Below are 25,035 nucleotides of genomic sequence, written 5' to 3'. Positions count from 1 at the left end.
CAAATCGTCCATGGTCGCGCCTACACATCGATCATGCTGGTCCGTTCATAAGAAAATACTTCCTTATCGTGGTTGATGCGTATTCCAAATGGCTTGAAGTGATACCAGCTGGTTTGATTACGACAGCGTCTACGATCGCGAAGTTACGGCTACTCTTCGCAATGCACGGGTTGCCGGATAAAGTAGTCTCAAACAATGCCCCACTTTCGCTAGCATCGAGTTCAGTGTCTTCATGAAGAAAAATGTAATCACACACTCCAAGTCGGCACCATATCATCCCGCGTCTAACGGCCTAGTGGAACGTGCCGTTCGCATGCTCAAAGAGGCGATGAAGCGCATGGGAGATGGTTCATTGAAAATGAATATCGCGAGATTTCTTCTGCAATATTGCACTGTTCCGCACTCGACGACAGGAATCTCACCATCTGAGATGCTAATGGGTCGTCGTCTGACGTCTGCACTCGATTGCTGGAGACATACGTGAAAAAACAAAGGAAAAACAAAAGCTCACTCATGACAGCAGCTTGAAGACGCGTACTTTTACTGTGGGAGGCGAAGTTTATGCAAAAAACTTCACCTCGAAATCTCCCAGGTGGTGATGTGGAGATATTGTTGTACAGAATGGGCCAGTTTTATTCGAAATCGCTATCGCCGACAACAGCAATAGGGTAGTCAAACGCCATGCAGACCACATTCGCAATCGTTACAATCCTACGATATCGCCCGCGAGTGATGGCACACTTCGACTCGCAGATATCGCATGTGACATCACCAGCTATGAGGGACTAGATATCCAGGAAAGCGTCTTCTTCTTGTATGTTTCGTTGATTCACACACACTGAAGTTGCATGGCACGAGTTGATTGTTATGTGCTGTTATCCTTATTTGGTTTGTTTGGGCGGATGTCTAAATTTTGTTTTGGCTTTCCTCCGTATACATGTATAGTAATTTGGGCATTAACTCCTGGTAAGATGTACTTGTTTTGGCTTTCCTCCATATACATGTACTAATTTGGGCATTAACTCCTGGTAAGATGTAAAGAGGGCCACATTTTGCATAACACTACTATTTTAATTCTGGGGATGTGCTTACCATAAACTTTTGTGTGTGTGAGCAATGATCCCCATCAATTGATGATAGAGTATAGTTATTAAGTCAACATGTGTCTCAAAGGACTCTAACTCTAGTTTTTACGTCAGGAGATATCCAGTGCAGAATGTAGAAGTGTATTGTACATTATGTTAGTTATAGCTATAAGCGTAGTCAAGTGTTTGTTGATTTCCTGTGTTTTCATGCTCTTCCTCATAACAACAAAAAGGCCAATTACACCCTATAAGTGAATAGTCCCATTTCACGGCTGCTTATGTAGAATGTTGTTCTAGGAGACTAAGTGTATGTATCATCAGTTAATATGTTAGTTTTTTATGTTTTTTGTTTGTTTGTTTATTGTTTTTTCTTTCTTACTGAGGTGAGATTTTGCTGGATGTTTATAGGCAGCAGTTTAATTTGGTATATTATTTAATAGGTTATTTGGGCTATGTGAACTCATTTTAAAGATTATGGCTGGTGAAAATTGAAGTTTTCCAATGTGCGCTTATTTCTGCTGGCTTCTAAAAACTTGTTCCATTTTGATGTCATTGCAAGTTATCAGATTTGTTGTTGTCGTTGCTGATGGAGTTGTAATCTAAGGGGGAGGAATGTAGTATATTATGTAAGCAGGCTAGACTTGGACCAGACATGGTGTATGAGCTCTGTCAGCCAGAGGGCTTAACAACACATCACTTGTATATCCGATGGATTAAAGAGACAGGTGTCCCCACATCATGGTGGACCACCGTACTGGCAGTAGCAATGTACTGATGTATTATGAGCAGGCAGTCTCAATGTTTTAGGCAGTCTGTCTTGAGCTCTGGCTGAACGCAGCTCTTCCAGTAAAGTCAAGCTCTCTCAACTCCGAGTGTGTCGTTCCCTATTTGATTGTACTCATAGCAGGTAACTTCAGCAACTTTCCAAAGGCTGATGGAGAAGTGTATGTCAGGTCTGAACATGTTAGAAGTGTTGATGTACATGGATGACCTGATAATTTCTCCGAGATGCTGGAGGAAATGGTGGAGCGCCTGGCTAGGGTGCTAGATAGGCTGCAGCAACTTGTCCAAAGAAAAATGCAAGTTTTGATGCAAGTTGGTCAAGTACCTTGGCCACATAGACTCCAAGGCAGGGATACAGACGGACCAAGACAAAGTGGCCGATGTAAGAACCTGGCCCAGGCCACAGACAGTGAGACATGTTAAGTCCTTCCTAGGATTTGCTGGCTACTACAGGCGGTTCATAAAGGACTACACCAAAATTTCCTGTCCTTTGAACGCACTTACAAATGGGTGCCCTAAGAAGCGAGGCCATCCTACTCTCAAGAAAGTCCCAAGCCCAGATGCCCGAAAGGCAAATGACCCCCTTGGCTCGGACTGATGAATGCGAGAGGGCTTTTCAGACTTTGAAGCATTTGCTGATCACAGCCCTAGTCCTAGCCTTTGCAGACTTGTCAAAGCCTTTTGTACTCCACATCGATGCCAGCCGTGATGGACTAGGTGAAGTCTTGTATTGAGATCGCGGAGGTAAGCTCCGTCCAGTGGCATACAGAAGTCGGGGACTGTCTCACAGCGAGAAGAACTATCCAGCCCACACACTGGAATTTCTTGCTCTGAAGTGGGCAGTTACTGACAAATTCAAGGATAATCTGTATGCAGCAAAAGAGACGCGGGGTATGACTGATAATAACCAATTAAGTTATGTCCTGACGTCGGCAAATTCAAATGCCACAGGGCATATATGGCTCGCTACACTTTCCCGTTTTGATTTCTCCATTCATTACAAGCCAGGGGAGGCTAACATTGAAGCAGATGCACTGTCATGGAAACCACATCCTCCCAGCCTTGACAAGGAGTTTCGAGGATCACAAGCAGTGCAAGTTCAGTGATCTGGAGGCAAGGCTGCAAATGACGTCAGACTCAGGTGAGAAAGCCTCCAATGACTCCGTCTTTTGTCAAGACAGATTATGTAGCAGCCGACTGTCTGCATACAAGCCAGCTATATGTTGAGACCCAGTGTGCCAGTGCAGAGTCCATCCCAGGTTTGTATGCAAAACTCTCAGACCTGAATGCAGTAGACTGGGCACAGGCTCAAAAGGCAGACCCTCACTTGAAACTTGTTAGGGATTATGTTGAATGTGGTGAGAGGCCACAGTCCTATACCGGTCTTTCAAGACTCGAACTACAGTATGAGACATTTGAATGGGAGTCATATATGTTTGGCGACCCCAAATGAAGCAATGATACTGCCGGGTCGATGACATAGATCAAACCTTAATCTTTGGCAGCAGTGTTGCCTTGAATTCTAAACATTCATTCAAATTGAAGAGGAATTACATTGATAATAAGCACTTGCATGCATATTATACTATGTCAAAATGAATTGACAAATGTTCGAGTATGTATGGTTGAATTGATCTCTGAACTGTCTGATGCGCTCATAAATGCTATGAGGCAGGTAAAAGACAATGTACCAGATCCGATTTTAGAGTGAATTTTCATACTCCTGAAGAAATATAATATACTATAGATTGGAAAGACATTGCATTGGAAAAATCTTGAGTCTTCTAAACTCTTTTAACTAGATACATATTTGGATGAGAGCTTTGGCCAGCCTTTGCCTGGTTCAACGTGGCTGACGGCTACTGAACATTGCATCAGCTTCCATATACGACTGGTTCACGACCGCCCTGGAAGCGTCGACAGGATAGCCGGCAAGAGAGAGAGAGAAAGCAACGAGTCGAATCATCACCATACACTGGCAAATAGTTAATTATATTACATGTAACAAAGGTTACAATTGAGTCTGTAAACGAATTCAAGTGAATGATGTGCTTTCTTGAATCACCCACAAGCTAATAAAGTCTGTCATCGGATTATTTTGTTAAAACTTAATCCCAGGCGTGATATTCTTTATTTATGGACTTGGGAATGTAACATTCCGGATACAATCATTTTACAGGGGAAAAAAACCCCATAAATGAAGCATGTGATAACTTGTGCATCATTTGCAAGGCAAATGAAAGTGGTCCACAATAGACATTTTCTGACAAAACATGGGACGCATTCACGAATGCAGCACAATTGAGGCATTTGATGAAATCAGATCTGTACAGGAATGTAACTTCAGAAGTTAATATGCAAGAAAGTGGAAATTCAAAGTACCATCCAAATGTTACGGAAATTTCACTGCTGTTGAAAAGACCAACCCCTGAAACACAATGCCAACATCCATCGAAAAGACCAGCCACTCTGGGAAGAAGTCTCACACCTTTGTCAGAAGGAAGGGCATTACTGAAGGGCACTTGCATCTTTTGCACTGTGCAACGGAAGACCGTCAAGAGAAAAGTAGAGCCGCTCTCAGATTGCCTCACCAAGGATGGGTCCGATGCAATCATTGATGCTGCCCCCGCAGCAACAATGACCATGCAAAGGCTCTAGTTGCCAATGGAGATGACCTCATAGCCAAAGAGGCCCAATACCACAAATCTTGTCGTCATAAGAGTTCTTCAAGGTAGGTGAAGAGATATCAAAGCATGGAGATATGTCAAGTAGAAGTCTTCATGCGACTGCTTTTGAATCAACAGCACGCCTCATTCAGACAGGACTCACTGGCAATGGAAAAGCAATGCTCTCAACATCAATCATGGAATTATACATGATGAAGTTTCTCAGCTTGGGGGGAACAACGGAAACCTTGGAGAGCTACACAGTTCAAGCTCTGATTTGAGAAATATAGGACACGTTTACAGACTAAATCTTCATATCAAATTTCGACCATCGAAAGGGCAATTTTGTTCACAATTCTACCATTGGTACTTTCATCAATGAGAGTGGGGCACAACATCTCGTCACAGAATCAGGAATACTGGCTGAAGGATCTCTGACTGGATTCATTTGTGGCAAGTACTACAAGTGATGTGTCTGCATCCATGATATCCTTGCTCTTGCTATGGAGAGAAAGATCCTTGTATGAGAGCTTCATGGCAACCCTCACACATAAGAGACAAGGCATAATTAAGGGCCTACTTGCAATTGTTCCAGAGGATCCAAATGACCAGAAACGATTCCTTGATACAAGTCAACCATTCCAAGAGCACATCTATCAGTATAAGACGTTCTTCAAGGACTTGATGACTGGGAAACTTGGCCTAACTGCCCAGTTCTGGAGTATGTACGTGTTCAGGATAAATCAAGTTCACAGAGACCTGATGCCCGCAGTCCGTTTGAATGACATTGATGAGTACATCAAAATACTGCCAGTTATAATCAACATCTTCTTTGGATTCAATCATTCCAACTATGCTTTCTGAATTAGCTCATGAATGTAGTACTCGAGAGCCTATCGATTCTACAGTCAGGGGCCTTCTCCATCCAAAGAACTGGACAAGACTTTGCTATATCACCCATCGATTTGACCTTGGAGCAGAGTGTAAACAGAGATGCAGCATCACCATTGAAAGGCACTGTACGGTTCAACTACTCAAGCAATGCGATCAGATGATGGTGTATCACGTCCGCTCAGAGAGGCATGTCCATTATAGAGCTCTGAAACATGGCAGGATTGGAGGCAGAGGAGCATCCAGCAGCACAGCCATGAGGTGTCTGCTGCTTTTGTGGGCAGAGCTTGAGGTTCAACATGAACTGTAATGAAAAGTCCGAAACAAGCCAGTGTATGCAAGACTGGCCTCGGAGCTTGCCCGTGCTGGGTATGTGCCTAGGGATGGCCACTCTTGTAGAGACAAAATAATCAGAATACGAGGAGAATATACGGCCATTCACAATGACTAGCCAGAACAAAAAAGCGCGCACTGTATATGACCCCTTCTTCCCGCTTGGATCAAACGGCGCAATACAGCTGCGCAGTGACAAGGCCAGTTTTCGTGTTGGCAATGAGTTGACAAACGCAAATTATTTTGGAAGGCGCTTGTAAGGGACTTTGGAAACAACTTTTGATAGTGGGTATGGAAAGCCGTTTTAAACTGGGGAAAGATGATAAATGCAGCCAGAGCCACAGGCAAATCAGCATTTGAGGAAACTCAGAAGTATTTGACGGGGAGCCTTGTTGCTGGCCATGAACTTCATATGAAGTTTCAGAATGAATGCACCACTCGGATATTGGTACAGTGGACTCCCGTTATAACGAAGTCCTCGGGACCGGCAGTTTTCTTTCGTTATAACGAAATTTCGTTATAACCGAATGAATAAACAATAAAAATACATAGAGTTGATAATGTTGCGGCCCTAAATTTTATTTCGTTGTAACCGGAATTTCGTTATAACCGTGTTCGTTATAATGGGAGTGCACTGTACCTCGTTCGTCTAATCAAAACAATTTGGGCTGCCGGGCTACAACTTGTGACAGGATGAATGGTAACTACACTCAGTATCACACAGAATGTAACAAATTAGTCAACTGAAATGTAATTTCCAACAGCCAGTACTGATTTTTCTTTCAAGTAAGACATATGTATTACCAACTGAATATGAGCATGAATAACAACATTTACTTTTCCACTGCCACACAGTTCTTTATACCACACCCTTGAATGTTCGACATACAGATCTCATCCCACTCACTGCAATAACACCCTGTTGATATAACGTAAAACAAAGTGTGCTATCAAGTCAATGAAATCTCCATACAGTTCTAAACCTGTTGAATAATTACCCTCAATACACTACTCCCTGGCACAATTACCAACTACAGTATATCATCCTCTTCCAGGGTATCGTGTGTCTAGTCACTCCCATGTATGTCTGAAGTAAAGCAAATTACCATTGTACACCCTGTTTTTCCATTGAACTTGTATTTTTACTCATTTAGACAGTGTGTCTGTCATCTTGAAAAATCTCAGCTCTTTGATGCATTGGCAAATTCAAAGTGATTCAGTAATTTCATTCTTCCACTAATGATCATAGACTTGATGTTTTCCTGTCAAAAAATGAGAGTGCACAATTGATGTTCTTAGAGCTGGTCCCCTGAATTGACATGAAAAGGAATATCATCACCTCATGATCCTCTGGATGAAGTTACCTGATCTGATACTGACTTGAAATGATTAAAGGTACTGCTTACCTTTGGGAGCAGTGATTTCAAAAATGTTCCAGATATTACATTTGATGCAAATGTGTAGGTCATTTGTATCACAAAACACCCTAATACAGTTCGACCTTGATTATCCGGCCTCCTTTTATCCGGAAATCTCTATTATCCTGACGCGTTCACGCAGTGAAGGACTTTTTTTTTTCATCCAAAAATTGAGAAAAAACAGTGATTTTTATGGATCTATTTCACTAATTTCATAAGATGTGCATGATAGGTTTTTCAATATCTAATGACGTAAAACATGTATGATTTTTACATGAAGATATACTTTATTTTTCATGAAGAAGGGACTACAATTTTGCGCAGGCTAGCATAGATTACACCACCGTTGCGGGGTACGCTACCTGCCTAGCTGCCAGTGCACTGGGACGGCAGCTTGGACGGCAGCTATATTTATATATATATATATATATATTGTGTCTCCCATATCCGGCCAATTTGCTTATCTGGATGAGCGCCGGTCCCGACATGGCTGGATAATCGAGGTCGGACTGTATGTAAAACTTTTGAAATACATGTAAAGCCTAAAATATAAGGAGATATCACTTTTTTTCAAACAAACCATAACTGTAGACGGTTTAGTCTAGAAACATTTATATCATAACTATTGTTCACAATTTGTATATTAACTTTACTTAACATTAATTATACTGATTCAAAGTTTTACATTGGTTGTCTCTATCCCTAACTCACAATTAAGAATTCTTTTGAAGCACTAAAGCTGGGTTTTTGTTTCATCTACAAATGGTAAATGACTTTAAAACAAAAAATAACAAAATCAAAAACCCTGATAACTAGACTCACCATAGGTACTAGTATGGTATATGCTTCTGTATGTACTTCAACTTTTTACTGGTCACACCTTCATCCAACAAAATATAGTTCAGGTTAAAAGATTTTATAATTTGACTGGTCCATGAGTACTTCAAACCTAAAAACTGTTTACAAATCTGGTCGGACTGGATATGAAGTGAACAAATACAATCCATGCATATCCTTCACTCGCTGCAGAAGAGAACATTTTCTCTCATTTTGAGGAGTTGCTCCGGACACGCTGATGGAGCTCTGCTGCATTTGCTATCACACCATGACAAATGCTAGCTGTAGCAAACTCTTGGCCACTTGTACTGACAACATTCTCACGGTGACACAGACTGTCACTCATGACAGGTCACATGACCTGTCGACCTGTCTTGAAGCCCTATCACACAAAACTCTACCAATTTGGCCATCTGCCTTCTTCATTTGCTGTGAAGTCACATAAACCTCTCTAGGTGTCCTCACTGAATGTCCATCATGCGGTCCTTGTATTTTTGTACACTGTCCTGCAAAAGCAAAGATGAATTTGAGAAGGGAGGAGCATTACTACTTGTGGACTAAACAACTGCTGGGTAGAATTTCAAAAGAAAAGAGAAAGAAAAAAAGGAAGACCTGGGCCCCATTTCATAAAAGATGCTAAGATAGCAACTCTTGCTGGAATGGCAACTTCCCATAGCAACAGCCAATCAGGAAGCTGGATTCTTGTTGTTACCATGACAACTGTCATTCCAGCAAGAGTTGCTATCACATAAACTTTTTATGAAATGGGACCCAGGTAGTATAAATGGACAATTCTGTCAAAGATGCTGTATCAGAGATCGTGACATTGATAGATGGTGCATGTCAACATAAATGGGTTTCTGTAATAACGCTTACGATTTTAAATTTGCTGACACTAAACTCACTTGACAGTAGTATCCAATTAACCAAACCATCTAATGGAGAATTCAAATCATTCTTCACAATAACCTGAAATCGCATAGACCTAGAACAACACCCATGAGGTTTTCCAATAGATTGCCGAGTATAATCTCTTTGATTTACTGGGATAGTGAGTAAAGACATAATAAGTAGCACACACACACACAACTTTAAACTCTGTAAAATATCTACAATTGCATCAAAAATTGCATCTCAAACCAGAAATAATAAGCAGATAATAGTATGAAAAAGAAAGAACTGCCTTTTAAAGGACATAAAAACAACACCTCATCTATAAAACTAGAAATGTCGCTATGGCGACTGATATGCCTCCGCTATAATGCATGATTCTCCTAATATGTTCAGTTTAAAAAATCTGAGCTGCATGGTCCTAAATGCTATCAGAATATCTGATAAGGTGTAAAAAATGAGCTGTGAAAATATTTAGCTTCAAACTTATCATTTAGTACTTCAAAAAAGTAAAAATTTGAAATCACCTCCATAGACTACTGTCCTAGAATTATTCTCGGACCGAGAATAAATGCAATTATCATAGATATCTTCATAGTTAATGTGTTACTTTCATTATTTTTGCATTATTGTGTCATCCATCTGAACATAATTAGACTGGTCAGGCAGCTCAGTTTTAGAATTTTTTACATCGATCAAACACAATGTTAATCAGTGGCTTTCATGGGTCTAACATCTGTAATATTATAAAAATATTTTATTTTTGTTATATCATAAGGACCTTTGTGACATTTGACCCCAAAATACCAGTGAATATTTGTCTTGTCATACTCTACCCTCACACCAAGTTAAACGTTCATGTCTCATAGTATGTAAAATACTGTACCAAAAGTTCTTTCTCACAAAATAACCTGTGACCTTTGACCCTAAAATCCAAACAAAGTATTATCCCCCAGGATATACCCTCATACCAAGTTTGATGTAAAACCACCACACGGTTCTTGAGATATCGACAAAAACAAAACGGGACGGACGGATGGACGGACGGACGGACGGACGGACGACTCGAAAACATAATACCTCCGGCCACTTCGTTGGTGGAGGCATAAAAACATAGCCTCTCTCGAAAACCATTGTATGGGCACTGGAAGGACTGTGTAGTTAAATGTAAATGACTTGCATACAGAGAAGTAAACTTGCTTTGCAAAACATACCAAAAACATTTTCCCTACCTGCCTGAATGAGTATTTTGGGCAAGCGTCCAATACATTATGAGGACAAATTGCCAATTGTTTTTCTTGTCTAAAAGTTGGATATTAATTTTCCCCAGGCGGGCAATCATGCCGGTACATTGCATGTAGTACTTTGCTACAGCATTTAAAATCATCATACCTTGAAAGTTTCCTGAATGTGATCACAGACATCTGAGAGATTTGAGAGTCCTCTAGTGAAAGCAGCAGCAGCAGGTGAACCTAATATCAAGAAACAAAATGAATTGATAAGAAAGTATCAGTAACTATAGTGGTTCATACAGGCTTGGAATAAAGAACAAGAAGGAAAAGTAGAAATTACGCGGTGCGTAATATTTGTCCCCGCCGGAAGTAGCATTTTGTAGCCAATGTACAATACAGGTCAAAAATCAAGGTAAAAGGTCAAAGAAGTCAAAGGTCAAAATTCTGTGTAGAAGTTTTGAAGCCCTCACCTAGTGCCATCACATAAAGCAAACGGAATCAAAATTGGGTTAGAAATGGCGAAGGAGTAGCATTTTGTAGCAAAATGTACAATACAGGTCAAAAAATCAAGGTCAAAGGTTAAAGAAGTCAAAGGTCAAAATTCTGTGTAGAAGTTTTGAAGCCCTCACCTAGTGTCATGACATAAAGCAAACGGAATCGAAATCGCCCTAGAAATGGCGAAGGAGTAGCATTTTGTAGCAAAATGTACAATACAGGTCAAAGGTAAAGGTCAAAGGTCACAACTGAAATTCTGTGTAGAAGTTTCAAAGCTCCCATGTAGTGCTATCATATAAAGCAAACAGAATCAAAATTGGCTTATAAATGACAGAGAAGTAGCAAATTGAACATTTTGATCACACACGGACTCACGGACACACGGACACACGGACGGACACACGGACGGACACACACACGGACACACACACGTACGGAGCCCGTTTCATAGTCCCCTGCTCGAACTCGTTCGGCGGGGACAATGATGCTAAGGAATGAAGATAAGTAAAAATCCCAAACTGCAAATAATGAAGTAAATGTACTGTTATGATGTGCAGTGCTCCTTAGTTTATTTCATTTTTTTTTTTTTTTTTTTTTTTTTTACTTTTTTTTAAACCCTGAAACATGAGAGTTTACATGTATTTGGACAATAATGACTGGCATGACATACGTTTGGGAGATGAAATGAATGGCTTTTGAAGTGCAAAATAATTGTAATATTCACCCCCATTGCGTGGGGAGTGTTTCTTAGGATTTACACATGGCATGTAATTAGTGCTGCAAAGTTTGAAAGTCAAACCTGCTCAGCAATGAAAGCAGTCACATTGTAAATTCATTCTTTATATGGGCTCTTTTGAACTTTGACCTGGTGGACGGTATCACAAGATAGAAAAAAAAAAGTGAGAAGAAAAGTTTGAATATGCTGTGTTGACAACACACACAAACACACCAACTTTATGCAAAAAAAAAAAGGGACAAATTTATTCAACACAAATTTTGTGAATCATATAGAGTATTCTGCATGAATTGGAATACGAAAACACATACACACATTTTCATACTTATATGCAAGCAAACAGTGATCAAAGAGATACTGTCAAGCCCAGCAAAAATTGTGACTCACCTTTTGTCTGTATTCTCAGGTTTATCCTATTTTCTGTTGGGTGAGGTACACTGTAACCACAGAAGTCCACATCGGGACTGACAGTAATGGAGGGAAACATAAACACTGAGATTATAAAAAGGAACGTCAGTCACTGGGATGAGTTACAATGTAAGTCATTATTCCAAAGAGAGCCCTACAAAAAAAAAAAAAAAAAAACATGCAAGATTAAAACATTGCTTGCTAAATCATTACTGAGTTCATACCTGTAACTGGCCTACATATTGCATGTTGTGGATACCTGATGAATAGGCTTAAATATCACATCATTGCAGAATGGAGTGAAAGCAAAAAAGAAAAATAATTAATATCCCAATAAGCCTATGATAAATAATCAGATTCAGACACCTTGAAATGGTCCATAACATCATGGAAACCTACATGTAGTTTCCCTTGACTGCACAAGAGAACATTCTGCAATGTATTACACAGAATGGTGACAAAGAGAATACATGTATGTACCAGTAACAGTTACTTAACATGTAACTATTAGTAACTTGACTGTATCTATTCATATATGCAAATGAAGCCTCATAGCTACATACATGTACATAGCAGAAAAGAAAACTTATCATACACTAGACATTATTTACATACTTAACTCTAAGGGAATGCAGCTTTGAAGGAAGCAAAGTAAGATATGAATGACGGGAATATTTGTTGTTTACTTTCTAACTGGTGTACTTACTCCTTCATGATAATATATCTCAGTGCATTTCCAAGTGTGTGGTCTTCGCCGTGCATAACAAATGTCACAGATGTGGTCTTATCCAGGTTCTCTGTCATCTGTGCGGTTTGCACCTGTGATTCAGCAAGAATTGGATCAAAAGGACATTATTAGCAAAGAACTTTACATGTCTCTTAAAGAAACACACTAGGACATCTGTTACTATTCTTTCACAAGGGAGTGAAAGGATGGACTGAAATAGGATGAGAGTGCACAAAGAATCGTGAGTCTGCCATTAAAATGCTATTACTGTTTAAGTTTTAGCACTGGAAGATGGTTTCTCAAAGAAAGCTCCAACTACTGGGCTCAGCTGCATGATTTATGACACCACACATAATCAGACAGACTACCTAGCAAAATTGTAAAGCAAGACAGCCTGAAGCACATGCTGAAAGAGCTGATAACCAACAGTTGGCCAGATGACACAAGGCCTGGTGCTAAGAAGGAACACTGTAGTACTAGTACATAGTAAACATGTATACCTATCTAGTATCTACATGTACTAATACTGTGTAGGGTAACATCCCCAGTATTCGGTCACTTAAGCTTTTTTGCAATATTTTTCAAACTAAAATAATACATACATACACCATATCTACAGCAATGTATGTGAAATATATCAAATTTCTTTAATCTCAACTTTCATTTCGTTAAATATCTCACAGAATTGCACAAAATCGCGAAATATTTCACCTTGAAAATTCCCCAGTATACGGTCATCGGCTCCAGTATTCGGTCACGCGATGTGCGCGTTCAAAGTTAATGCGTGTTCAAGGCAGCTGAAAAACGCGCGCGCGCGCTACCTTGTTGGCGCAAAATTGCATCGGGGAAGTTGCGGCGACCGTTGCCGGGCATTGGTGACCGAATACTGGGGCCTCGGCACTTGCATTCAACCCTTGTACATTGGGACACTGTATCGGCACGTATGGACATTTTGTTTTTCTTTTGCATTTTTGAGGATACCATTACACTCCAAGCTTGCGATAAGCGAAAAATCCCGCGAGAGAACAGCGTATTTCTCGATTTTTAGCGCTTTTTCGGCGACCCGTACTCTTACAACTGGGCCTTATCCGCACGTGCTTTTGGAAAGCAGCGCCGATTCTGCACTTTTGACGGTAAAATTTGGGATTTTGGATGGATTTTTGGAGGGGGCTAAGGGAGTTTCCTGTTGTGAATGAGAGTGCAAGTATGTGAATTAGTGTGATTTGCGTGTGTTGTGACAGTTGAACTTACTGGCTGGTGACTAGTGATAAGTGACCGAATACCGGTGCCTGACCGAATACTGGTGCCCTTACCCTATTTCATGTAGTCTTTGTTGGGACATTGACGAAAGCTTAATTCAGTGACAGTATCACTGCACATAGCCATCATGGTTACAGTATCACTACACTGTAGCCATCATGGCTGTGCATGTGAGTGCACAGTTTCATTTTGTTGCTCATCTTCATATTTCTTTTTTTTTTTTTTTTTTCTGGTAGAACATTGACCAATGATACAATGTATCAACCCATCTCATAGACCCAACTAATCGGCATAGCTCATCATAATTTTTGAGTAAATTGTTCTTCTATGAATCTACAAATTGTATGTTGTCTCAAGTGAAATATGGTATTCTGTTTGTCCAGCCAGGAACTAAAAATATGGTAATTAAATCGAATCACTTTACTCATTATCACTGCCACTGGCACTGGCTACTTAATCCAGTTTGGTGTCAACCCTCATTTGGATTGGAAAGGCAGATTACTTTGCTTCCAATGCAATGACAATGCTGGACTCTGATTCTCTGATTAAAAGTCTGAATATGAGACACTTTCATCTGTTCATAGAAATAGAATCATGGTCGTATCAACCGCCACATGAAATCTGGATGGACATGAACATGATCAGTGATACATCAACAGTACCAGTGATTTACAGCATCACTACATGGCAAATGTTCTATTAATCTTCTGCTTATATAAAACTAAAAGATCAGATATCTTAGATTCTACGTGTCACCATTGTCAATGATCAGTGGAGTACACTGCACTGGTGCAGTAATTATATTATAAACAACATGTCTAAATTTGGTACATCTGGAGCTGTCCGATAAAACACACACACACATTTAGCAGTACACGGGACTAATAGGAGCTATCGAACAAAACCTTCATCATGAGTTACTGGTATGTCTGAACTTCAACAGTAATAAATGAAGTAAAATTTACTTACGAATCCTAGTCTCCCACTCCCTTTGACCTCTGTACTCGCCATCTCTTGTAGTTAGTCCCGTAACCCTAGTGAAATTAGCTTGGCAGTAACTCGTCGTGCCCTGTATTTTCACACGTGCTAACGAAGTCGCCCTGCCCATCAGTCGCTGTTAAATCGCACGGCGTCTGGTCGGGCTAAACACGTGCTAGCTAGCTGCTATGCAGGTGTTGATCCCCGTGTTTAAGAGGCATTCAACGTTTATTTGATGAAAATCAGGTTTGGAATGACTAAAACATCCAAAAACAAAGTAAAACAAAGCGATTGTAATAAAGTGTGGGTCCCACACTTATTAGAATCGCTCTGTTTTGGATATCTCAGCCATTTCAAAACCAATTTTCATCAAATAAACGTTAGATTCCTCATGGAATTACATGCTCTGTCATATTTCATAAGAGGTTTCTCATTATCTCACCAAAAAATGTTAGAAACCTGAAATTAGGTCTCAACCAAAACTTTACCATCCCTTTAAAAAGAAACACACTGGTGTTGGCAGCTTTCCACCTGGACCTGGAGACACCGGTTACCGTGGCCAGCTCACCCCATTTCATAAAAGATGTTAGGATAGCAACTCTTGCTGGCATGACAACTTCCCGTATAGCAGCAGCCAATCAGGAAACTTATAGATCCTTGCCATACCATGACAATTGACATTCCAGCAAGAGTTGCTATCATATCGTTTTTTTTTTTGTTTTTTTTTTTTTAATGAAATGGGGCCCAGGAAGTGAAACGCATAGAAACACGCGGGAGTCTCAGACAAGACACAATCAATGACGTCACGGATAATTAGGTAATTATATTAGATCCCTTAAATTCATTCCATAATTATAGTATAGTGCCTATTAGAGCACACTAGTTAGTCTTCATCAGCCCCGATTGTGTTTCGAAATGTTTGTCCATGTCTCTGATTGTTTGAATAACTTCAAATTTACAATACAATAATGTAATTGTTGGCGTTGGAGTTCGTGTTTGGAGTTATTCCACATGGCCAGAGGGGAAGCGTTAAAGTTACCAGCAAGCAACAACCGGACCGATATGGTTGCATGTCATAAGCTACTCCATAATGGCCATGTTCGGGTTGACTTTCATCAGATAGAATAAAATCAAATGGAGTGGTAGACATGTCATTATACAAGAGACAAAAAGTATCAGATGAATAATCAGGGATATAAAAAGACAATCATTTGGAAGTTTTACCTGTTGCACAGGATAGTTTATATGTGGTGTACGTTGGTCGCATCACAAAAATGTGAATGATGTGATTATAGTCACCTCACAACTCTACTATTTGTTTCACACACAAACACACACATTTTTTTTCTTTCAAAATCTTTATTTGATATCTATCAAAATAATTCAGTAACAAATCAATCATACAACCAATTATAATAATTGCATTTTCGACGATATAAATTTACAACAGAACTAGTAACAATATTATGTCATAACAGTCAAAAACACGTAAAACATGCCTCGCTTGGGATTTTCAACAAAAAAAAAAGAAAGAAACCACCTATACTTGACGTATGATTCAATAACAAATCCATCATTTAAAACCAATGCTTACAATAAGATATTGCGTTTTCTACAATAAAGATTCATAAGAGAAATAGTAACAATATTTGTCACTCACACACACCCACATCCACACTCTTTTCTTTCGAAATCTTATTTAATTTCTTTCAAGTACCCAGTATCAAATTATTCATAAAACTAGTTTTTACATTTTCATTTTCTACGATATGAATTCATAACAGGATTAGTAATAACATATCATAACAGTGAGAAAAAAAAAATACAAAAAAAACCACAAAAAATAATTGAAACCATCTATTACTTGACCTATGATTCAATAGCAAATCAATCATGTTAAATGCAATTCTTACAATAAAATATTGCAGTTTCTACAATAAAGATTCATAACAGAATTAATTAGAATATTTGACACACACACACACACACACACACACACACACACACACACACACTATTCTATCAATAATGCTCTTGGGCAATGATAGCAACAACTCTCTCCAAAAAGCCGTCAGTGGTGTAGGTCATTACAATAAAACAGTAATTTGATGCGAAAGATGCATTTTCTATGCTTTGCTTTTTGTTTTTTTTTCCCGTTCTTTCGTTAAGAATACGTTAAATTAATTTGTAGGTCAATAGCAATGAGAGACATGTGAGATAATAATTATATCAATGCTTCGTTATTTTGTTCTGCCTTTGTCGTGAATAAAACTTGTTCGTAAAAAATTTAATGTGCCAGCAATACATTAAGATCCAATAAAGATTTCAATTGAAATTGTCAGAGTTTGATGAAACGTCCACCACACTATTTGTCTGATTTGGATTTACCATTTCCATCCAAGGCAACTTAAACATTAGATTAAGCATTTATTCTAAAGTTCTCATAAAAGGAGTAAGAAATTAGGAATAAAAGCGCATTGTCCATGCAAATTGAGCACTGCTGCTGCTTCCGGGAGAATCGAACCGCGGATCTCCAGACTAGCATTGGCTACAGTCGACGGTCTATATCCCAGAGCCACAACAAATTGATCGGAAAGATTTTCGATTAGATAATGAACCACAATCGGTCATGTTGTCTGCTCCGTATTTAATAGAGCTGTTATACCCTATTATAATCTTCGTTCTGTCAGTACTCTTGTCATCCTCAAACCCAAAATAATTCAACGCTGCCGCAAATCTTTAGAGGATTGCGTGTTTATATAGCAATAGGACATTTTCTTATTTATATGTACAATCATGTACAATCTGACCTCTCCTGTCCGGCCTCCCTTTATCCGGATCTCTCTATTATCCGGACGCGATCTCACAGTGATTTTTTTTTTCTCTTTCGATCTAATAATTAGGGGTCCTATACGAGGAAAGGGGATATTCCAAACTCGAACGAAATCCCTACACAAAATCACATGAATTACATTATTATTCCCAACATAACTGACATACATACATATCGATTTTTCATCTAAATAACGTCCATTCAAAAACTCACTACCCCCAAATCATAGCAAGAACATGGACAGAAAACTTATCATTAAATCAGGGCACGGTATAGGCGATCGTTCGTTGAGCAAACTATCAGACAATTCTGAACGCAAAGCAGCTGACAAGGATGTGACATGTTCACGTAAAATTTATACAATGTACATGCAGCTGCCATTGGGAGGGCAGCTGCGTGTATTAAACATCGAGTCTCCCATATCCGGCCAAATCCCTTATCCGGATGAGCGCCGGTCCCGACATGTCGGGATTGGAGAGGTCGGACTGTATTTCTTTGAAGTGTAGATGTATATATTTGCTGAATAATTATATTGAAATGATTTATCTTGCATAGAATAATTGAATTGTTACAATAGATGTCATTTTGATTCTGCGTATCTTTGATGTGATTTTGTATATTTTATGTTACTGTTATGAATATGTATATTTATTTCGAGTGTACCGAGCTTATTTTCTTCTTGACCCCTCTGCAGAACAGCTCCAAACTCATGGCGGAGCTGAGTAGGACCATCCAGCCACAGTTTAATGTACTTTCGTGATGATTTCATTGTACATTATTATTCAATGTTAAAGAGGATGGCTAGTAACTGATCAGTGGGAATCAGTGGGAATGCTGGGGATGATTGTTCCAATCCTTGTGGGATTCATTTAAGAGTACATTATTGTATCTATAGGCGTTGTGTGAAAATTATTTGCTTCAGAATGGTCTCATATTCAAGTAATGTGCAGTTCAATGTTTCCAGGTTAGCATGCCTGTACAGTGTCAGGGCGATCGTTAACAGGCCGTTAACGAAGGTTCGTCGATCCGAAAATGAAACAAAGTTCGTTGTTCCGAAGGTTCATCAATCCGAAAACGAAAGAAAGAAAAGAAAGAAAGAAAAAAAAAAAAAAAGGTGCGTACTAACGAACCTTCGGAATGACGAACCGTATTTCATTTTCGAGTTAGAGAACCTTTAATTCGGAATAACGAACGGTCGGACCAATGAACGAAGCATCGTAATATCGAACATTATTTCATTTTCGGGTTAACGAATTACCTTCGGAATGACGAATTAAATTTGGGATAACGAGTTATTGTTATATCTTCTGAATAACGAATAAAGTGTAACCAACATATCACTCCTAATGAGAACTATATGGAACTCGTACTGTGTATTATTCCTTTCAGTTCAATGTAAATTTCCAAGGATTGGTTGTAATTTGTCTGGGTTTAGTCACAAATTCTATACTAGACCGTAGAGAAAAGAACAAAGTGAATCTCACCTTTGTGGTACAGCATTAAAAAGAAAGAGGCATTACGAAATAAAGGCCATTATTTCTCATTTTCCTTTTTATTTTGTTTGTTTTGCTTTTATTTCTGCATTTAATCAGATGCAATTTGAATGCAAACTTCAAAAAGTACAAAGACAAAGAATAACAAGTGCAGTGAAATAAATCGATAACAGTATACATAAATATATTCACATAGGTGATTGCATTGAGCAATGTAGATACACAGAAACATGAAATAAAATATACAGTATTTTTCAGTAGACAACAGAGATAATTGAATGCAGGAGACCACCATCATAAGCGATTAAGCTTGAAATGGATGGAGGCCTCATAAAATGACTATCCAACGACATAACTCTCTTGGAGGTAGGTGATCAGGTGAGTGCAGTGCAGTTGCAGGTGCAGGTGCAGTTGCAGGTGAGAGTGCAAGATGCAGTGCAAGACGCAGTTTTCGCGTGACTGAGGTCACAGTTTGGCAACACTGGGATGCCATTTATACTTACATATACAATTCATCCTCCCAAGGTCTCTGGGGGTAAGGGCTTGGGTTGGGGGAAGGATTTACATTTAGACATCTGTCTCTTTCTCTCTATATATTCCTGTCTATCTCTCTCACGCGCGTCTTGGCCGAGGCATGCATAGCTTCTGAGTAACACTCTGAAAGAAATGCTGAAGTAACATGCGGGCCATGATTAACGGCATATGTCGCCCCTTACGGGCCTCCTCGCGGCAACAAGAGTTCGATAGGAACACAGCTTCATTATTATTGCGTCAAATATGTAACTCTTTCGTCATTATCCCGCAGGCAGTGCAGCAAACAGACGCCTTTCTCACATGGTCCCCTTTCTTATGTTCTTCCCCCTCTCTCCTTCTCCTTTTCCTTTTCCATTTCTCTAAATATTTCTTTCTTGTTTCTCTTTGTCGTTTTTTGTTTATATATATTGTCATTATTATTTTTCCTTTCACTTGTGATCTCGCCTTATGCTTTTGTTTTACGAATCCACTCTATTCTTTGCCGAAAATTGATTACAAGAACAGCAGTTGTGACGTCAAAGTGTCAGGTTAAAAAAAAAAAACACAAATTTAATTTCTGCTGACAATGACAATGACTGTATGAAATTGCATGCAGCCAAAGAGATGAAGAGAGAAGAGAGAGAGGGAGAAAGTATAGTAAGAAAGAAAGAAAAACAGAGGGAGATAGATAGATAGAGAAAAATCTTACGGAAATTTACTGCAAGACAAACCTATCGTAAACGAAAGGTATAAATCTCGAAACAACAGACCAATGCAGCTTCTTCTTCTTCTTCTTCTTTTTTTCCACATGACAGGTCTGTAATAACAAAGCATATTCTAGAACAACGACAGCAACAACAAAACACTCCAAGGGTTTGCTCAAGTTGAAGAACATTGTGCCTTCTCGTATTTTCTCTCTCTCTCTAGAGAGAGAGGAATTTGGTTCATTCTGTAAATCTTTCAAAATGAATAATCAATCTTTGCCTCTGTGATGTGCGAGAGTGCGATGCAAGTGACGTCACTATGTGAACAAGTCACGTACTCTAGGTCTAGGATGTCTTCAAGGTATACATTTTGGTTGAAGTTCAAATGGTTAATGTTTATCAATAACAGTTTACTTTCGCTTGCAATAGTTTCCATTCCTCATGTTTGCCCGTAATGCAGTGAAGAAATAACATCATTTTTTTCTCTCTTTCAAATTTTGTCCATGCTTGTCATAACACGGTACATGTGCTTGATGCGATTACATGGACGAACTGCCTCTATGTGCCACCTACAATCACATTCAATATTGCGATGACCCGTTGCTTTGCTGGCCTCACAAGCCTCCCCGCAAAGCCGCAACTGATGCGCCCACTCTTCAGTGAGAACGTAACAGCTTTTGTGAGTGTATCACCCTTTCTTGTGCCCCCTATCTAAATATCGCGGGAGAATTGGTATAGAGAAGTGTCCTTCTTGAGAGTACGGGCCACAGTATTTTGAATCTCAATGGCACTCGGGGAAGGAGGCGCCAAAAGCTTTAAAAAATCAGAACGTCTTAATGTCCGTCTGCGACTATTTTAGTAATCAGCGGCATTCGATTCATTGACACAGCAGTATTGCTTCTCGAGGGCAAGTCGAAAGGAAGATTCATTTTGGCAATGCGGACCGCCATCGCGTTGAGATATTATACTTTCAGTGGGGGATGAGAATAATGATGATATAGAGGTCGACCTCCAGCGCTGAACTCTGGGCGTCTAGAGATTTGCCACAGAGTAGCTCGATGGTGAGCGTGCAGAATTGTCGATGCTGCCATATTGTGGCGACCAGTTGTGAGTAGACCTGTAGGCACTGGTGACGGATATAGTACTCATGTCAGGTGTTACTGGATGATTGACGGGTGCAACACTTCAGACAACGGTGAGTTGCGAAACAATTAAAACCAAAGAATCAATCATCAGGACGATATCAAAAGTCCGAAGCAAAAATATAATCTTTTGTCTATTGATATTTGAAATATTCCCCTTATTTCCAATGCTTTGAGCTCCTGGTATACATTATCATATTTTGTTGATTCGATTTGATTAAATTTCGTTTCATATTCATAGCCAAGGGACTTTAACGAAAATATCTAACAATGTGGGCAAACATATTACGTGATAAAAATAATGTGGCTGATGCATTGCCAAAACTTTGTTTTAACTACCATCTTATTATCATTGACAGCAGAATGAAATGCACACTGTACTATGTCTAAGGTGAAAATGGGGTTGCACAGGAGATCATAATTTGCGTGTGACTTACATGATATTTTTCATTGTATACTCTCTGCAAAAGGAATATTTTTTCCCTCGATATTTTGATACTGACTTTTCGGGTCGAATGTCACTAGGAAGAGATAATTTCAGGACGATTACATTCATCAGTGATATTATACCTTTGTGTGATATGCATATCAGTCGATGTCAAATAAAGCCTGTACATGTGAAGGATTATTCAGAGGAAATATTCTAAGAATGTGTCTTTCAATGGAAGATTCGACAATATTTCTCTTCTATAATCACATGAAGTGCATGACTTCAACTTGCATTTTTGAAACCTTCCAAATTGTTTGTCCTTGCTTTGCGTTTGCAGCGAAAGAAAACACGATGACTTCGTCATCCGATGAAGTGACTGGGCAACCAAACGAGATGGCCTTTGGTGCTCTCGGCTGCTTGGAGGTGCTGAATCTCACTGATGAAGGTGACGGAGAAGCTTATGGGTACAGCCGGAGCGAGACAATTTTCGTCACCCTCTGTCTCCCGATAATCCTTGCACTCGGCATTCTGGATAATTCTGCTTTTATCTATGTTGTGTACCGCGTCCCATGCATGCAGACGTCAATCAACTGTTACCTCGTGAATCTAGCAGTAGCGGATATTGTTTTCCTGTCGGCGGGAATAGGAGAGAAAATAGCGCGATTTCGAGGATCTCCGATCCACGGTGACGATAACCCACTCGGCAAAGGAGGCTGCATCTGGGTGTACCTCATCATGGACACGGCCTATTTTGCCTCACTTTGCTTTGTCAGCTTAGTGTCAATGGATCGCTATTTGGCGGTCTGCAAGCCGCGTCTCAAAAATAGACATCGAAAGTCAAAGACCGCCCTCTTGACGGCGGGGTCGTGGCTGGCTTCCCTATGTCTGTCGTCGACGCTGATTCCTTCATCAACTAAATTATTGCAAGTGTGTTTTGCTTTCTCGACCGATTCATCATTCAGTAATTGGCCGTCGACTTGGGGCATTTGCGCTCCAGCTCATCCTTGGATGAAGCCCTATGCCAACGGAATGCAGACGATTCCCTTCTTTTTCGCACTCGTCGTTAACGTAATCATGTTTGTGCTGATCGTCCGAAGTTTAAGCCAGTCAATAGAGCGTCTGCAGGCTCACACGGAGATCCGTCCCGACGTCGATACACACGTCAGAGATCGGGTAGCTCTTATGCTAGTCATTAATGGGGTGGCGTTCTTCGTGTGTCTGTCTCCCTTCGAAATCATCTCTTTCTCGGATATGATAGCGACTCTCCATGGTGACGACTACCATCTTTCGAGCGACGCTCAGGCCAGACTCGTGTTCTTTAGTCGATCCCTTGCTTACATAAACTGCGTCATTAACCCTATCATATACACAGCCATGAGCCACCGCTACAGACATGCATTTAGGCAGGCTTTCCGTGTCGGTGCGTCCGCTAGTCCTGTCGGACATTCTACGAATACCGCCACAAACGAGTTCATGCGTGTTACACTGGATACCAGAGTGTAAAGGTAAGGAAAATCTTCAGAGGGGTTAAACCACGTAGGTACGAGGCGACTCACTTAGTACCTCCTTGGTAAGACAGTGTTCTTCAAAGGGATATGACAAGGGATTTGCTTGTGGAACTACTGACATTGAAACGTCTAAATATTTGAAGCCAAAAATCGCTGTGAACGATGAGATACGTGTTGGAGAACTATGTTTATTGCCTGTCCGGATCAATGGTTAATAACTCTATTCGCTGACAATGTTATAATTGCAAACAAATAATACAGAATGTCACTAGAAAGAAACGACGATGAAATATCTTCGAAAGCACTGGCAGATCACTTCTCTCAAGAGCGCTTTCAGACTACAAAAAATATCGTTTGTTATCCCGTTTCCAAATGTGTCTATAGTACTGACTGTTGATACAAGCACTGACATGACATGCATGAGTCTCCTCTCAATTTGCACATGCTACATTCATACCACAGCTGTGTCACAAACTCCATAATAGATCAAATAATTCGCAATACAACATGCAAAGAAAAGATGCAAGTACATTACGCACTTTAACATAGTCGGCAATATGAAGCAAGTAATACTTTTCAAAATCTAATGAATTACTGTATATAACTTGAACTACATGTGGAACTTTATTCTTGGTTTTGATTAGAAACACTATTCCTATCGAGATGAGTAGTATCAGAGTCAAAATATTTTAACATTGCTCTGTAGTGTCAACGTAAGCAACAGACCCATTTTGTTCAATCATTGGATATTGCATTTCGGTCACTTGCATCCTTTTGCCAGAGTAGTGCAGCAGGGTGGAAGTAAACACTCGGACCGCGATTGGCCAATCGTGACTTGGCAAGCGTGTTCGGGGAAAAAGTGCGATTTCAGTTTGCACTGGGGATTTTGCAAAATAACTCCATTTGCACGAATCATTTTTTTTTTCAACTCGTTACGAGTGACTTCCACTGTAAGTCTGAACCCCGTCAAAGGCAATCTATATCGTATAGTAACGAAGATAATGTGTTAGCTGTCACTATTGAAATTGTTGACACTTTTGGCGCAACAAGAAAAATCCAGGATGGTTACCAACCTTTCTACAAGGACGGCCTGTCTAAAAAATCCCAATTTTCTCTCTTTTTCTCTCTTTTAAGGTAATACGCTAGCAGCGACATTTCAAAACTCGTAGCTCTTTTGTTTTAGTTTTAGTTTAATTGCATTTCTGCATTTTCCATGAAAATCATAACAAAAATGTACATAATTCAAATTATGCTAATCATGAAAATCTCTAGTATTTGAACAAATACAGTGAAATCAAAACAATACATTTATTTACAGTTTGAGGAAGAAAAGAAAGAATAAACGAGTCTGCCATCTAAGCAGGTAGTAGTGATGGCTGCCTCGAACAAAAAAGCAATAAGTTTGTTTAAAATGTATTTATCCGCTGACCTCACCTCATTCGCCAAGACAATAACCAAAACTGGCTATAAAGCAATCATTTACATCAAACCAACATTCCTTCAGAGTCTTTCAAAACAACTTGAGCCTGACCTATTCTAACAATGAATGCAGCGCATTTAACTCAGATATAGCAAGAAAATAGATGCATTGCATCCCAATCTTGAACTCATCAACTTATCTTCAGAACGGAAAGAAATTTCTCTAACAAATTTCATTTTCAAATCAACATTT

The 25,035-nt window shown here is 39.6% G+C and overlaps 2 protein-coding genes across 2 annotated transcripts; one reads left to right on the top strand and one right to left on the bottom strand.

Moving 5' to 3' along the window:
- Positions 1-6,232: 6,232 nt before the first annotated feature.
- Positions 6,233-14,839, bottom strand: LOC140234769 (DNA-directed RNA polymerases I and III subunit RPAC2-like). The gene is made up of 5 exons (XM_072314805.1): positions 14,732-14,839; positions 12,482-12,594; positions 11,755-11,831; positions 10,297-10,376; positions 6,233-8,519 (listed from the first exon to the last, which is right to left on the bottom strand). The coding sequence occupies exons 1-5, from the start codon at positions 14,771-14,773 to the stop codon at positions 8,475-8,477; spliced, it is 357 nt and encodes a 118-aa protein (XP_072170906.1). The 5' UTR covers positions 14,774-14,839; the 3' UTR covers positions 6,233-8,474.
- A 7,367-nt stretch (positions 14,840-22,206) lies between these two features.
- Positions 22,207-23,358, top strand: LOC140235036 (somatostatin receptor type 5-like). The gene has a single exon (XM_072315075.1). The coding sequence runs from the start codon at positions 22,207-22,209 to the stop codon at positions 23,356-23,358; it is 1,152 nt and encodes a 383-aa protein (XP_072171176.1).
- Positions 23,359-25,035: the final 1,677 nt, after the last annotated feature.

This window comes from Diadema setosum, chromosome 11, assembly GCF_964275005.1.
Source record: "Diadema setosum chromosome 11, eeDiaSeto1, whole genome shotgun sequence".
Classification (NCBI taxonomy): Eukaryota; Metazoa; Echinodermata; class Echinoidea; order Diadematoida; family Diadematidae; genus Diadema; species Diadema setosum.
Note: the sequence above shows the minus strand (reverse complement) of the source record. Positions and strands in the feature narration are given on the sequence as shown.